The sequence below is a fragment of the Perognathus longimembris genome, chromosome 26, assembly GCF_023159225.1.
Source record: "Perognathus longimembris pacificus isolate PPM17 chromosome 26, ASM2315922v1, whole genome shotgun sequence".
In the NCBI taxonomy this organism is placed as follows: domain Eukaryota; kingdom Metazoa; phylum Chordata; class Mammalia; order Rodentia; family Heteromyidae; genus Perognathus; species Perognathus longimembris.
The window spans coordinates 12,760,901-12,778,343 of NC_063186.1; the positions used below are offsets into that span (position 1 = coordinate 12,760,901).

The following is a 17,443-nucleotide window of genomic DNA, read 5'->3' on the forward strand; positions in this document are numbered from 1 at the left end:
CTATGCAATCCAGGTAGAAGTCGGCACGCTTGTAACACAGAGCTCTGAAAATGGATGAGAGAGACTTCACTAGTAAGATCTGTGGAAGAACTAGCACATTACAGGCAAACAGTGGTGCCTCAATCCTATAAATTTAGCTACTCAGGAGCCTGGGATCTGAGGATCCTGGTTCAAAGCAAGCCTGAGGAGGAGGTTCTGAGACTCTTATCTCCAATTAACCACTAGAAAACCAGAAGAGGTGCTGTGACTCAATTGGCAGAGATGGTGTCAGATCCTAGAGTTATGTGTGCTTGGCCCTTCAAAAGTCAATCAGAGCCAGGAGGTCCTAAAAGAAGTTTGTTAGCATGCCTTTCTAATGCCCATGTGTGTTACTGGGCAGGAACTTGCCAGCCATCTGTAACAGTGAGTAGTAGTGATAAGACTGTCTCACGTGGGAATAGCTTAAAATCCCAAACCCCTGCATCTACTCAAAATTGTAATTGGCAACAAGAATTCTGAGCTAGCATATTTGTTCTGGAAGGTTTGTGGACCTAAAATTGTCTTTATTGAGATCTAGGCCTACAAAGGTAATTTAGGCATTGTTAGGTTTCCTCAGCCAGTCAATAAAATGCTTATACAAATTAAAATGATAAGAGGCTACAGTTCTGTGGCCCAAGAGATGGCTTGTATAATTGTTAAAAGTTAAGTGACTGTCTTGGAGAGGTCACTGCAGAGACACAGGCTAGATTTTGGGGCATGCAGGGGTGGCGGGCCTGTGGCACTATGTGTCGCCTCTGTGCGCCATGAGCCCAGAGTGCAGCCCCGAAGGTGGGACTTGTAACTCGCTGGATGGCCTTGAGAGAGGGACCCAGGGCTCCGAGCTCGAGCTGGCGGGCTTTCCCCTTCTGGTCCGTTGCCACAGCATGACCACCAGGAATGGGGAGGTCCGGGCTCTGTGTCGCTGGGGCCCCAGGTTTGGGCTCGCTCCTGGCAATTGGCCTACTGTTGCTGCAGCTTTTGGGGTCTCCAGGCTGCCACTGCTATAGTCTGCCCCCACATCAGAAGGTTCCATTGCCTTCCCTTTCTCTGACTATGCAGGCAGGCACCATAGGCCGTTGGGGAAAAAAAGAAGGGGAGAAAATCAGTGAGGGAGACCTCTTTGCAGAGGTTGTAACAGGTAAAGCCACTGTTGGGTCTAAGAGCCTGGAAGAGTGCTATATGGCAAAGATACTTGTTGCTGAAGGTACCAGGGATGTTCCTGTTGGAGCCATCATCTGTATCACCGTTGGAAAGCCAGAGGACATTGTGGCCTTTAAAAACTATACCTTGGTTTCCTCAGCAGCACCTATGCCACAGGCAGCCCCAACTTCATCTCCAGCGGCTGCCTCAACCCCTGCACCTTCTGCTCAGGCTCCCGGCAGTTCATATACAACTCATATGCAGGTGCTTCTTCCAGCCCTCTCTCGCACCATGACCATGGGCACAGTTCAAAAATGGGAGAAAAAAGTGGGTGAGAAGCTAAGTGAAGGAGACTTACTGGCAGAGATAGAGACGGACAAGGCCACTATAGGTTTTGAAGTACAAGAAGAAGGTTATCTGGCAAAAATCCTGATTTCTGAAGGCACAAGAGATATTCCTCTAGGAACCCCACTTAGGATCATTGTAGAAAAAGAGGCAGATATAGCAGCACTTGGCGACTATAGAGCAACCGAAGTAACTGACTTAAAACCACAAGTACCACCACCTGTCTCACTCCTGGTCTCCAGTGTTCCTACAACTCCTCAGCCATTAGCCCCTACACCCTCAGCCTCTCCTGTTGGGATAGCTGCTCCTTCTGGACCAAAGGGAAGGATATTTGTTACCCCTCTTGCAAAGAAGTTGGCAGCAGAAAAAGGGATTGACCTTTCACAAGTAAAAAGGATGGGACCAGAGGGCAAAATCATCAATAAGGACATCGACTCTTTTGTGGAACTAATCCACTGCTTCAGCTATTTGGAAGGGTGTAAAATTAACCCACAAAAATCAGTGGCCTTTCTGTATGCTATCAAAGTAACAGCAGAAAGAGAAAATCATTAAATCATTTGCAATAGCCTAAAATATCTGGGAATTACCCTGACCAAAGATGTAAAAGATCTATTTAGTGAAATCTGTAAAAAGCTAAACAAAGAACTCAAAGAGGGAAACCAGGACATGGAAAGACCTTCCATGTTCTTGGAGGTGTAGAATCAATATTGTGAAAATGGCCATAGCGCAAATAATGATATGCAAATTTAACTCAATCCCCATAAAATCCTCACCATGTTCTTCACTGAAAAAGGAAAAAAAATCTGAAAAACCATATGGAACAACAAAAGAGATAAAATAGGCAAAGCAATTTGAGGTAAAATAAACAATTACAAATATTTTCAAAATAACAAATTTCAAACTCTACTATAAAGCCATAATAACAAGATACAAAAACACAACTGCCCAACAATAAATGAATTATACCTATATTCAAAACATATTTTCATACAACCAACAGAAAGGAAAAAAATAATGGAATTCATAGGAAAACAGATGGAACTAGAACAGTTCATGTTGAGTGAGATAAGCCAATATCAGAGAGAAAATTGGCATGCGTTGTACCTGAGACGCAGAAGTTATATTTAAATTGCAGTGGGATATGACAAAGTATACAGGATTTTAGACACCCATATGCACAAAGACCAAAAGAAGATAGTCTTAAGAGATAACCACCAGGTTGTAACATTCAAGAGCCTCTTCATATTTCTATAAAATAATATACAGAATAAAATGAAATCCAAAGTTAAGCAAACAAGGGAATTTTTCTTAATTTGTCTTTGTGTTTTCAGAAGACACTGTATCCTTTACCTGATATACGGTGTGTACTGATGCACTTCTGAGGAAAGCTGATAGGAAGGTACAGAATTAGTGGAAAACAGATGGGAAAAAAGTGCAGCACAGACCACCGGCTGCACTGGAAATTGATGAACGTAAACCAGAACGTAAACGTGTGGGCGGCAATGGGAAAGGGGGGTAATGGGAGCACATGAAGGAACAGATGATACTAAGTCAAAGGAAAGGGAATGTACTTATTATCTGACCCGTGTAAAGGTAACCCCACTAAATATCACCTCTAAAACAGCAACACAGTAATTAAAAAAGAAATATATGCTTTACAAATAAACTAAGATTTTTTTGCTTATTTACTCATACCCTTGTCTTCTCTGGAACAGGTTATGTCAATAGATTTAGATGTCTTTGGCCCCTCTGATGATATACTCATGCCAATTCTCTCAGGGGAAGAGGATAGGTAGAACCCTTGAATCCGATCAAGGAATATTGACCCTCATAAGAGCAGTTTGAGTCCATCTGAACCTGACAACTCCAGGACAAAATATAATGAACGTGTCTGCCTTGAGAGGAAAGTCGTATGTTGATCTTCTGTCCTATGGACCAAAAATGATGGACATAGAATCAGAAAGTCAAATTAGAGAGGAACACAACAGGCACATTTATGTTGTTTCTGATGGTTCTCCTTTCTCCAGGTGTTGCAAATCAAACATAGTTGCATCTAGTTGTTAATATTTATTTGTTTATATTACATAAAACAAAAAAATATTTTACTTGTCAGTGGTTCCTATCTATAATCCTAGGTACTCAGGAAGTTGACATCTGGATGTCAGTTCAAAGCATATTTAGGCAAAATTGGTTTGAACTCAAAGCATGAACACTGTTCCTGGGCATTTTTGCTCAAGTGTCTATCACTTGACACTACAATGTTTTTGTGTGTTTTGATTTGTTTTTGTGCTAAACTGAAGGGCGCCATGGGTTTTCCTGCCTGGGGAAAGTTTCTAACTCCTGAAGACACTTTAAGACTATAAGTTGTAGTCTTGGAGGTGGTGCAAAGATGAAAATAGAGGCACATGGTCAAAATATGAGATTCTTCTCTTTGTTCAACCAGAACCAAGATAAGGTCCTATGAGATCTTGATCAAACTATCAAGAAGTACCAAAAATGATTTTTATCTTTGACACTCTTTAAAACTGAGTTGCATTTGGCATTGGAGCCATGTACCTTTTTTCAATATGGTCATTCTCTTAATTTTTACTTTATGTGCAACTACTGAGGCTTGAACTAAAGGCCAAGGTACAGTCCTTTATCTGTCTCCACTTAAGGCTGGCATAACAGGAGGTGTTTGTATTTGTGTAGTTTTTAAAGAACTTCTATATCTGAATTTACAATAACCAAGTTGTGGAAACAGTCCAAATGCTGCACAACAAAATCTGCATCAAGGTACATATTCACAATGAAATTTTACATATTTATTAGAAAGAATAATAGATCAACTGCAAGAAAAGTGATGGACCTAAAATTTTTCATGTAGTGAGGCAAGCAAGGCTGAGGAAGAAATAGCACACGTTTCTCTCAAAAGTGGAAGTCAGATCTAGACTGCAATGAAATATGTTAACAAATACAGGGTTTGATGTATTTACACACAAACTGACTAGAGGTTGTTATACTTGTGGGGTGAAACCAAAGGCATATCTCATCTGAAAATCTGAAGTTCAGTTAAACATAATGGATATGAGGAAATGGAAGAGGAAAAGGAAGAGATATGTAGAGTACAAGGGTGAGCAGTTCATTGTATTCAAAACTATGTAACTTGTAGCTAGAGATGGGAGGGGAAAATGTGCATGAATAAAGGAAGGGTGACATTTTTCCAAGAAGCATTTTATTCCCAATACACTTCTGGAATTGTAAACTCTACAATTACTTAGCAGTTAGAGTTTTTTTTTCTTTTTTTGAAGTCTATTTTTATTTATTTATTTTCCTTTATTGTCAAAGTGAAATACAGAGGGGTTACAGTTTCGTATGTATGGCGGTGAGTACATTTCTTGTTCTTTTTAAAAATATATTTTTGTTATCAAACTGAATTACAGAGAGGTTACAGTTTCATACATTAGGCATTGGATACATTCCTTATACTATTACCTCATCCCTCATTCCCCCCTCCCCCTCCCTCTTTCTTTTTCCTCTCCCCCCACCACGAGTTGTTCAGTTGTTGAGTTCATTTTCATCAAACAGTTTGTAAGTATTGCTTTTGTAGTTGTTTGTCTTTTTTTACCCTGTGCCTCTCAAGTTTGGTATTCCCTTCCAATTTCCTGTTTCTAATACCAGTATACACGGTTTCCAGTATACTCGGATAAGATACAGAGATGGTGTAGGTACAAGGACAGGAAGGTGATACAGGAATATCATCAATAATAGAGGCTACAGTTACATATGGCACGTTGAAAGTATTTACAACTGTGATATAACAATTGTTTCCATGACATGGACTTCATTTCACTTAGCATCATCTTATGTGTTCATAAGGGTATAGCTATTGGGCTCCTGTGATCCTCTGCTGTGACTTGCCTAAACCTGTGCTAAGTATTCCCTATAAGGGATACGATATAGTCCATGTTTCTTTGGGTCTGGCTCACTTCACTTAATATAAGTTTTTCCAAGTCCTTCCATTTCCTTACAAATGGGGCAATGTCATTCTTTCTGATAGAGGAATAAAATTCCATTGTGTATATGTACCACATTTTCCTGATCTACTCATCTACTGCGGGGCATCTGGGTTGGTTCCAGATTCTAGCTATGACAAATTGTGCTGCGATGAACATTTTTGTGCTGGTGGCTTTAGTGTGATTATGTTTGTGGTCTTTTGGATAGATACCCAGAAGTGGGGCTGCTGGGTCATAGGGGAGCTCTATGTTTAGCCTTCTGAGGAATCTCCATACCACTTTTCAGAGTGGCTGAATGAGTTTACATTTCCACCAACAATGAAGTAGGGTTCCCTTTTGGCCACATCCCCTCCAACAGTTGTTATTGTTAGTTTTCTTAATATAAGACATTCTTACTGGAGTGAGATGGAATCTCAGTGTTGTTTTGATTTGCATTTCTTTTATGGCCGTATTTCTTTTTCTTGTATTTCTTTTTGCCGGTCCTGGGCCTTGGAATCAGGGCCTGAGCACTGTCCCTGGCTTCTTTTTGCTCAAGGCTAGCAAGGCTAGCAAGGCTAGCACTCTGCCACATGAGCCACCGAGCCACTTCTGTCCATTTTCTGTATACGTGGTGCTGGGGAATTGAACCTAGGGCTTCATGTATGGGAGGCAAGCTCTCTTGCCACTAGCCCATATCCCCAGCCCAGTTCGAGTTTTTAAAAAGGGAAAAATCTAATGGGAAAAGCTTGAACATTTTAATAACAGGCACATGTAATGCGGAGAGCTTTATCTTCCATCACTCTACTTAATGGATTATTGTTGGAAAATGAGTGGTTCTTTTGAATGCTATGCTTTTCTTTGTCATAAGAATATGTAAACTTTCAATAATTTTTGCCATTGTAATTGGTAGACACTACCTCAGAATTAAGATCAGGTGTTCAGTTCTAAGTTCTTTCAAGGTTGCTTTCAGAGAAACTGCTTTGATAATACAACTATTATCTCTCATTTAAAAATAAGTAATGATTTAGTGTTATTAGAGCATATGAGGCATATATGCCCAATGGAACACAAATATTACATTCAGTATACTCAGTAGTAAAATTCACTTTTTGGTACCAGTAAAAGTGCTTGCAATTAAGATCTAAATTTTGCCCCTTAACATTTTTCATTAATCCTTCTGGTGCTGTACCTCCTGCGCCACCACTCCACTTCTGGATTCTCGGTGGTTCAAGACTTTTGTGGACTTTCCTTACCCAATATTCCTTGAACTTTTGTCTTTAGATCTCCCCTTCATGGGTAGCTAGGATTATAAATGCAAATTATGAGCACCTGGCTTGCAGACTTCATTCCTAAGAAGCTATAAGAGAGCCAATGCTAGCAAATAGAATGATTTACAATAGGAATATAAATAAGTTGTCATTTCATGCAACATATTCATCATCATTTCCAAAATCACATTTTAATGATTATGGGTTTTGTCTCCAGATTAGTAAACTAGTGTAAAGTAATTACATGCCCCTGGCCTTCATCCTTAAAATGTGTTACAGTGGCGTTGGGTCTAGATGAATTTTTACCTTGACAAATGTCTGACTCCATATAAACAGAGGATAAATATGTTTTCAGGTCTATATTTCACTATTTTAGAAAAGTTGTGGGATCTGTTCTATCATTAGCCATTTCAGAAGGCAGTTATGACTAAAATAAGTAAAGCACCCCACCATTATAACTCCAAATTCAGACTACCATTTCCTTTGATGCCATTGTTACAGTTCTTGTTCTTCTCCTTTATCTTCCTGATTGTTTGCTTCATTTTCTAATGTTCCCAGAGGCTTTTCCATGTCTTTCATCTTGGCTAGAGGAGAAGGTTTCTTTCTGGCCACTTTCTGTAAAGAGATTATAATGTTGGGTTATGACTATGGTATAGTTTCAGGTAGAATAATTTTATTAAAATAGCCTCACTGGTTACTTCAACTATCTTCAATCTACTGTGATTTCTTTATCATACTGTTATCAGAAAAAGAGTAATATGGACTGACATAGCAGATATTTATATAATTTGAGCTGAGAACACCATAGTGAAGGTCTAGAGTGGGTGCTGAAAGCAGCTAAGGGAAGGTAGTAACCATTATGACATCAGCATTCACCGCTTCCTACAACCGACTCCTAGAACCCTCTGAGGTAAGGTCTCCATAGTTGCAAAGTTCTTTTCTCAGAGAAGTTTTGATGTGAATCCTGCCCATACTTTGACATTCACAACCCTCAAGGTTGGACATCTGGAATGAGAGTTTCAGTCTTCTGTTGATGAGTAGATCTCAAGTAAGAAGTGGGTAAATACGAAGTTTATACTGCTAGGCTCATCCTCAATACACCATGGACCAGATGAGAGCTGGAACAACCTAAAATAATAACCCAGTCTCCATTCCAACTCCATCTACGATGAGAATATGTGAGTATTCCTTCTGTCTTCCTGCCTAAAATTGTAGAAATGTATTTTATCTGGAGAAAACATGTCTATTTCAGCTTCCAGAAGTCTTTGAACCCCAGGTTCAGAGTAAAGTTACAATGACATAAATAGGTAAATGTGGAATATAATTAAGAAAACAGTAGTAGAGCTATAGATATTCCAAGGATTGGAATTACCAATACAATGAAATACCTATTTTAAATAAGGGAAACAATATAAAAATGTGAACAAAATGCAAGTTAATGAAAAGAATTTAAGCAGAGAAATGTCATATCTAGAAAGAACTGTGTAAACTTTCTAGTATATGAAATTCAGGTAATATGAAATGAGCCTAAATTTAAAAGCAGATAAAGTAAATATATCAAGTATGTCACTGAGAAAAAAATTAAAATTACAAAGGTTGGACATGGTAATACACACCTTTATTCCCAGATACTCACTAATCTGAAGTAGGACCTGAAATCTGCTTCCACAAGAGAGCTAGATTTCATCTGAAAATAAAATTAAATGCAAAAGTGGTAAGCATATAGCTTGAAGGATTGAACAATTTCTAGGGACCATGAGGCTCTAAGCTCACTTAGTGCCACCAAAAATCAGAAGAAAATAATAGATCAAATATCTATTATTTGGGGCTAGGAATATGGCCTAGTGGCAAGAGTGCTTGCCTTGTATACATGAGGCCCTGGGTTCGATTCCCCAGCACCACATATACAGAAAACGGCCAGAAGCGGTGCTGTGGCTCAAGTGGCATAGTGCTAGCCTTGGGCAAAAAGAAGCCAGGGACAGTGCTCAGGCCCTGAGTCCAAGGCCCAGGACAGGCCAAAATAAATATATATATATGTATATATTATTTAAAACATGATCAAATATTTGTGTATTGGGGAAGATCAGATGGAGAAAATACAGTATTTGAAAAGATTGTATCTATAAACTGATGCGTACTCCAAAGCGTTGAAAAGATATAAACCACATATTCAAGAATCTCAGTGAGTGTAAATTGAATGAATGCAATGAAATCATATCCTAAGAAAGTAGAACTGAGAGTAAAAATTTAAAACAATCTTCAAACTTATGAAATAAAGTACATAAAAATGGAAAACTCCAATTCTAGTGTGGGTGGAAGACTTCTATCTAATTGGGTTCATGATAATTTTATCCATCCATGATGGAAATCAGTCTGTAATTCCCTCATAAAACTATAAATATATTTACGATATGAATCAGTGCCACTACCTTGTGAGATTAAGGTCCACTGCATGCATATGCATAATGTGTCTAAATAAACCCTTTGGACAGCTATCATGTGCTACTAAGAACTTAAAAAATAAGCAATAAAATTCTGTATAATATAATGTGTATGCAAGTATAATAGATGAGTGGCAACATCATTAGGAAGGTTTTTTTTCCCTCCTGCTATTTTACAGTACATATGCTGTTTAGTCCTTCATTTATACTGTGATGCATAGTTTCAGATACCCAGTGCAAGATGATCAGTATAGTGTACATCCAACACTGGAGCCTTATACGGAATACATTCACTGCTGTGAATTAGCTCTCTTCTCCAGGGCCTTTGAGATCTGTGCATGGAATTTCGTTCTATATTTTGACAAGCAAAAAACATGGAGTTTATTTTGGTGTCCACTGAGCCTTGTGATAGAGAAGTGTTCTCTCCCTTACCACGTGTTCTCAGACCAGTGCATCATGGGGAAACAATCTTGATCTATGTTAGCATGTTGTGTTGAGTAAAAATGAACATTTTGAAGCTGAAAGTTAAGAATGCAAAGGTGCAAATCAACTTCTGCATTGACCTTGACTTATTATTATTATTTTGTTGGACAATACTGAAGGGATGCATTTGTAGAGGCCTCTGCACTTGAAACCTGCTTGGATCAACCAGTGATGTTCTGTAGCTGTTATGGGCATTGGGTGTGTGAAGAAATCTTCTGTGTGTGATGTCATAATGACTGGCTGACATCTCACTAACATACATTGTTTACTGGGTATTACTCTGTGGCCCTTGACATGGCATCCTCTGAAGCAATCCAATTTCATCATCCCAAATGGCTTTCAGGCAAATAGTTTCTTAACACAGATATTGGACCAAATATATCCAAGTAACTTCATCTCTGCGGCCTCACTACTCACTATCTGTAATCTTAGGGAGAATCATGGCACCTGAAATTAAGAAGGAGAATCTGCAAACATTTTCCAATCCATGTTTTTCTCCTGGATTCAAAATTTCAGATGAAGAATCCCAGGGAAGAGTGTTACACATTCTTCTTAAGTACTCACAAAAAGCTTCAATGAAAGAAGATGGCCTATAGTGTAAACCTGTGAATAAAAAGACACACATACAAAGAATATATACACCTAATCCTATGGGCATATCTTCCAGCCAGTATTTCAGCTTGGCAAATGTTTCAGGGATGTGCCCTTTAACTTTCACACTCCTTATTCTCCAGTTTCCTCTCCCTGTCAGGTTTGGCTGGCACTAGCTGCATTTCCACAATGAAGCACTGAGCACACATGGATGGAGATGAGTTGATGGCTGGGTTTTTCTGTCTCTACACTTTGGGACACGATTGAAGTAACAGAGATGCTTCTAGGCAACAAGAAAACAAGCCGTAAGTGACTCAGTATTTTCTGTCCATGAACTGTTTTTGTTCTCAGGATGGACAATAGCCGAGGGAACTTGGGTGTGCACATCAATATTCTTTGTCTTCTGTACCCTGACTGCACATCCCTATTGCACTTGAAAGAGCTCCATTTCATGATTTTATTTTGCATCAACTGTTGAGTAATTTTCTGCCTGCTCATAAGAGAGGACTTTGGTTTCCTTCCATGTAGCTTCTTCTTTCCAGGGATGCAATTTGTTCACTTTATTCCATAATACCTGTATCTTCTTAATCCCAGCTGTCACTGCAGAGGATAAAGTGATTACAAACACTTGAGTCAGTAGCATGAGTTTTGTACTAAAAGGCTGCAGGAATATTTCTTTCCCCACAAGCTAGTGCTCTGAGAAGTTTTCTTTGGTAACACTTAAATTTGAGGACACTGATTAAACATTCTTATTGTAGGCCGGTGGCTCATGATCGTAATCCTAACTGCTTGAGAATGATATATGATGATAGAGATTTCAAGCCAGCCCGGCCATGAACATCTGGAAGACTTTTATCTCCAATTATCCAGCCAAAAGCTGGAAGTGGAGCTGTGGCTCAAGTTGGCAGAGTGTTGGACTTAAGCAAAAATAGCTAAAGGACAGTATCCATGCTCTGATCTCCTCTCTCTCTCTCTCTCCTCTCTCTCTCACTCTCTCTCTCACTCTCTCTCTGCTAATATAGACACATTGAGTATTATAGTTTCAGCCAATGGATATTTTTTGTTACCTACAGATATGAAGAGAACTATGGTATGGTTAGTAAAATTTTGTGCATGCTACAGACTACAGATAGTAATATTTATCCCCAAAGTCTTTCTTGTAGATTATTGGGCCACTGCAATTAGAAATCAGAAGGTGAGCCATTTGATGCAACTCTACATCCACTGATGTTAGGACAAGGTTTCTTAATTTTTATACAGTACTTAGTGGAGTTTCTGCTTTTGTTTCTCAGATTTGGAGCTGTCCTTTTAGTCATGGTCAAGGTAGCACTGGTGGAGTCACTTAGTTCATAGATAGGAGATGACTGTGATGTTTGTATGTTTGGTTCTCCACAGTTTGAGTGCAGAAAACTGGGACACAATTGAATTCTGAAGCCTTCCTAATATGGGAGTGTGGTTGTTACCCAGATTCCCACTCTCAGAACAACTGAGAAATAGCTAGGTTGTTAAGGCTTGTTTGTAGCTCCTAAATCCTAGAGAAAATATGAATTCTCTAATCCATGTGTTTGGGTGGTCTCTCTGCCATATTCCAAAAATGGTGCACTTCTTACTGGGGAAAAAGGTTGCCAGCCAGATGCTGTTCTCAAACAGGGAGATTTTCTTAGTAGGGTACTCATGATTCCCAGTGTTGCTTCAGAATTTCCCATCCTGTGCTGAATTTTCTCTGCATCTTGTGTTTGAGTCATCCAGTTGATACTATGTGGCTATAGGGCATCCCAAATAACTAACAAATCTTCAATTTAAGAGCATCTTTGAGAAGCAAAGTGTCATTTGAGGAAATTTTTATAGTAAGGTCTCCTCACAGACCCATAACAGGTAACAGTTCTTCCTGCAGAATCAATCAGAACAAGAACTTAAATATTGTGTAAGGAATTAATTATTTATGTAGCAAAATCAAAGACATACTTCAGAAGTTAAGGATAAAGAATAAAAGGAAAAAGACATATTCAGACAAGCATAGTAAAGAGAGAGGTCTCCACCGAGCTTATTCTACAAGGAACACTAAAGTAAGTCTTTTAGTCTAAAAGACTATTATAAGAAGGTATAATACTTACAAATAAGAGTAACTTAGCAAGCTGAGACTGTTGCAATATTGTAAAAGTGGTAGCAAAATCATATACATAATTTTTATAAATGGAAAATTATTAATATAAGGATGTCTAGTAATTGCTATTGAACACTGTAAAATTGGAAATACAATATTACAAATGATAGGAGGAATATAATGCCATTGCTGTTTCACCTGTATTTCAATATTTTCGTTAAATTTTAAATTAAAAGGTTTAATTAAAAATTAAATGAAAAGAGTTCATTATAACATTTCTGTACATTTACTTAGGAACTTATTTCATAGCCTTCTATTAATTATATGTGCATTCTCTTCTTTTCATCCTCATCATCATTCCAAAATAGCTCAATGTAACCTATTTTAAGCCTCTGAATTGCCACATAACCTGCCATAGGCAAATGAAATTTTAACCCATAAGTCAAAACACAAGTATAAATTCAGTAACCACTGAAGTCGCTAAGAAGAAAGAGAATGGGAGAAGCTTCAATAAAACTGGAGAACAAGTAACATAATGGCAGTAATTAGTAATCTGTCAGCAATCACATAATGGAAAGGCAGGAAATTCTATGAATAAGAGCTAGAATAGCTGAATTAATAAAACACTCAAGGCCCAATGATAGGTTGATTCTGATATGCTCAATTCACCACCAACAGCATTCATTGACTGTAAGAAAGGAGTAGAAGAGAGGAATTCCACCCAGAAGATGGCAGAATGAGATCAAGGAACAACCTACACTCTCTCTGACCAAGCAGAGATTTAGGGTCCTAGCAGGTAATTCATGTGTACAGAGTCCCACCAACTAAGCTATAATTAAACATAGATATAAACCTAGTAAGAAGATTATAAACTGATTGCTGAGCACAGTGGAATTACAAAACTCAAATCTCTAAAACCTCACTGCAATAAACCAGACAGATCCTGTGTGTCGGCTGCTACTACTGCAAGGTCCACTTTTCACACCAGCACTTGAAAAAGAGTCCAAATGATAAAGGTAAAGACACTTTTTCTTGCAATAAGTATCAAATAAGCTGCTAGAATTTCTTGAAGTTCCTTATAGTCATTTTTCCTTTTTATTTTCTTTTTTTATAGCAATGTATTAATGAGACCCTCTTCTACAGAACAAATAGTTCTCGGTAACTTATTTTAAGCCTCTGAATTGACTCTTTCTGTGACATACTCCCTTGCTAAATACATCCTGAAGCAGCACCTATGTCAAAGCACTGGTGATTTGCACTGTGGTCGGTACCAACATTCCTTTGTTGTCATCATCCTAGCATCTTCCACATCATCTCCTCTAAAGGCAGCTCCAAAGCCTTCAACACCTGCAGCTCCCATGTAGTTGCTGTCTCTCTGTTCTTTGGAACAGGATCATTTGTGTATTCAACTTCTCCTGGGTCAATAAACTAGAGAAAAAACGTCTCTTCTTGTTTTATACCACTATAATTCCTATGATGAACCTTTTTAATCTACATTTTTAGGAACAAAGATGTCAATGCAGTGTTGAGGAAACTGATTTGGAAAGAATTTTTATCAGGAAATATCTCCCTGTGTATGTGGTTACAGAGATAGAATTTATCTTTTGTTGTTATAGTTGAATTGGAAATACTATTGTTTCTTATTATGCTGATGATGACTTGAATATCCTATAAGATATTTGGTAAATTTAATCGGTACAATGCTTTATTTCACCCATCATATGTGTGTGTGTGTGTCTGTGTGTCTGTGTGTCTGTGTGTGATATATATTTCCATAATAAATGTAATGTTTTTTTCTTTTTATTTTGGATTTTATTGTGAAGTAAAATGATCTTTGCTGTCTATAATCAAATACCTTCTGGATTAAATTGTTTCTTACATTGGGCTTGTTCTTTTTTTTTTCTCACTTCTTATTTCCATTTGGAAAAGCATATGCAATTTATCTCTATTGTTGGCTTTTCACCATCCATTGAAAAAGAATTGACCACATTTAACAGCACACACACATATGTGTGAATGTAGCTTACCTATATATTTCTCCACATTTTCACTAAACATTGGCAGTATATCACTGGAGCCACAGAGCTCCATTTCTCACATTTTGGTGCTTAATTAGACAAAGACTGTGCAATGAACTTCCCTACTTGAGCTAGCTTTAAACTGTGATTCTGGGATCCCAGTTTCCTGAATAGCTATGATTAAAATTGTAAGTCACTTACAATGGGTTAACTTTAGGTTTGTAATGAAATATCCAAGATTAAGTTATAGTACTTTTATTTCTTGTCTTCTGAAATACTTTATTATATCTCAGTAAATATGAAACATGAAAAAATATTCTGTTGTTAAGTATCAATTGTATTTTGTCTAGATAATATGCAAATATCACTTTGGTTGGCTTTTTAACCTCTCTGTACATTACTTTGATGATAAATAAATCAATTTAAATTAAAAGATAAAACAATATTCCTTCTGTTGTAAAAGTGATGGCCTGTTGACTCCAAACAGTTGAGATATGATTCATTCAAGTAGTATGGAGTTTTTGTTTCTTTGTTTTTGTTTTTGCCAGTCCTGGGGCCTGAGCACTGTCCCTGGCTTCCTTTTGCTCAAGGCTAGCACTCGACTACTTGAGCCACAGCGCCACCTCTGCCTGTTTTCTATATATGTGGTACTGAGGAATAAAACCTAGGGCTTCATGTATATGAGGCAAGCACTTTGCCACTAGGCCATATTCCCAGCCAGTATGGAGTTGTTGTTGTTGTTGTTGTTGTTGTTTTTTTGCCAGTCCTGGGGCTTGGACTCAGGGCCTGAGCACTGTCGCTGGCTTCTTTTTTGCTCAAGGCTAGCACTCTGCCACTTGAGCCACAGCACCACTTCTGGCTGTTTTCTGTATATGTGGTGCTGGGGAATTGAACCCAGGGCCTCATGTACACGAGGCAAGCACTCTTGCCACTAGGCCATATACCCAGCCCCCAGCCAGTATGGAGTTTTTAAAACAAAAACATTGAAGTGTTTTCAGATGTTTCTAAATCATAGAGTATGATTAGAAGACAAAAGGAGCCTAGCAATATATTAAATATATGTGAATCTATGTTTAAATATATTAAATAATATGTTATAAAATATAATACTAAACCAGAACAGTAAGATATACAAAGCCCATACTTATGAGGTCTCTAATGCTCCATGAAATTATAGAATTTAAGAGCAGTATTTCAATCTCAATATGTATTTATTTTATGGAGGTATGCAATATACTTTACTGTAATAAAAACTGTTTATAAAATCAAGATTGCATAATGGCCATGCACAAGTAATTTGGGGAGAATAGATAGAACAAAAGGGGAAGACTCATTTTTGGAGAACTAGTATGAGAAACAAAACCCATTTGGGGGAATAAAATAATGAGTGGTCATTGCAATTAAAGTAGGAATTTAGAAAGAAAATAGGGAAATTTTCAAGCACAAAGCTATGTTTATTTGTGACTAGAAAGATTCTAAAACCATTATTGGGATCACAGGGTCTCATGGACTATCCCAGCATGGGATAAGGCTTAATTTGTGTAGCATTAAATAACTATTCTGAGGGCATGATAGCTTGGGAATAATTAAAGCAAGACTATTTTCTGAGGTCTTCTAGGTTATTTCTTTTATGGAGCTTTAGATGGTAGATCCTATTATCTCAGATGAAAGATTAACGAGAATTTGAAAGAAACACTCAGTGTGTGATCCTAGATTGTGGCAATACATTTTTTAGAAGACTATGTGATATTACCTATCCTTTGAGCAGACACACAAAGGATTACAACACTGTGTCTTTCCCAGAAAATGAGTTCATACAAATTGCCTAAAATATGCTTCCTATTCCTTTTAGGTGACCATTTTTTGGTCAGAATACTATATTTGTTTAATTCATTGTTCATGAGATATTCTCACACACTGCTGGTCAAATGGCTAGGTGTTTGCTACTATCTGGGAAGCTGGGAGACTCTGTGGTCTATGTAACAATCCTTAATCATTAAAAACTTATGGAAACAGCCTGTTATTATTTCATTGGCTCTAATCATAGTTTCTAATGCATTTATCTCTGATACAGAATAGAAGATAATCCAATAAAGAGTTTTTAAGAACATGATTTCTATGAATATTGTTTATGCTTCATGAGAAAACAATTTAAATATTTTACTGTGGTTGTAGTTAGTACCTTACCCAATGCAACTTTATGTGATTCCCACCCTGCAAAAATACTATTTGTACAAAATTTTGAGTCTCAAAATTTCCTTTCATTTTTTCTTTATGTATTTGTACTTATTAACATTACAAAACAAGCAAGATAACCAAAGAAAATCATATTACGTGAAGTAAGCCAGACCAAAAGAAACACAGGCTCGATGGTTCCCCTCATTTGTAACCATTAGTATATGTCCAGGATAGTCCTAACAGAGGATCACAATAAATCAATAGCTACGTATATAGGACCATATAAAATGATGATAATGAAAATGAACTTCAAGATATGAAAACAAAAGCTCTTTGTTTAATGTGCAGCATGTCATTCTCTTTCTTCTTCCTTTTCCCCCTTTGATTTATCCCCTGTAGTCACTGTTTTTGAATCTGTTGCCCTGTGTCTTATAGAGCTGCATTTATCTGATTTAGGGAAGGGAAATAATAAAATATTGAAAAAAAAAGGACAGAGGGTGAACTAATGCAACAGTCATATGCACAAAATCCTATGTTTGAAATGAACTTTAAAATTTGGGGAGCAGGGAGTCAGAGACGAGAGAAAGTGGGAGACAAATGAGGGAAGAGAAAACAGTGTTCAATGAGAAATGTACTCATGGCGGCTGGGAATGTGGCTTAGTGGTAGAGTGCTTGCCTAGCATCTATGAAGTCCTGGGCTCCATTCCTCAGTACCACATAAACAGAAAAAGCCAGAATCCACGCTGTGGCTCAAGTGGTAGAGTGCTAGCCTTGAGCTAAAGAACGACTAGAAGGAGATAAGTTTACATTGAAAATATGTTAACTGAAGCAAAGAATACCTCAATGCCATTCTTTTGAAAGCAAAGAGCCATGGGATTTCTGG

At 37.8% G+C, this 17,443-nt stretch overlaps 1 protein-coding gene across 1 annotated transcript; it reads left to right on the forward strand.

Annotated features, from left to right (window-relative positions):
* The first annotated feature begins 915 nt into the window (after positions 1–915).
* LOC125342378 (dihydrolipoyllysine-residue acetyltransferase component of pyruvate dehydrogenase complex, mitochondrial-like) lies at positions 916–2,055 on the forward strand. Its single transcript, XM_048334494.1, has one exon. It carries the CDS (start codon positions 916–918, stop codon positions 2,053–2,055), a length of 1,140 nt encoding a protein of 379 aa, XP_048190451.1.
* The last annotated feature ends 15,388 nt before the right edge of the window (positions 2,056–17,443 follow it).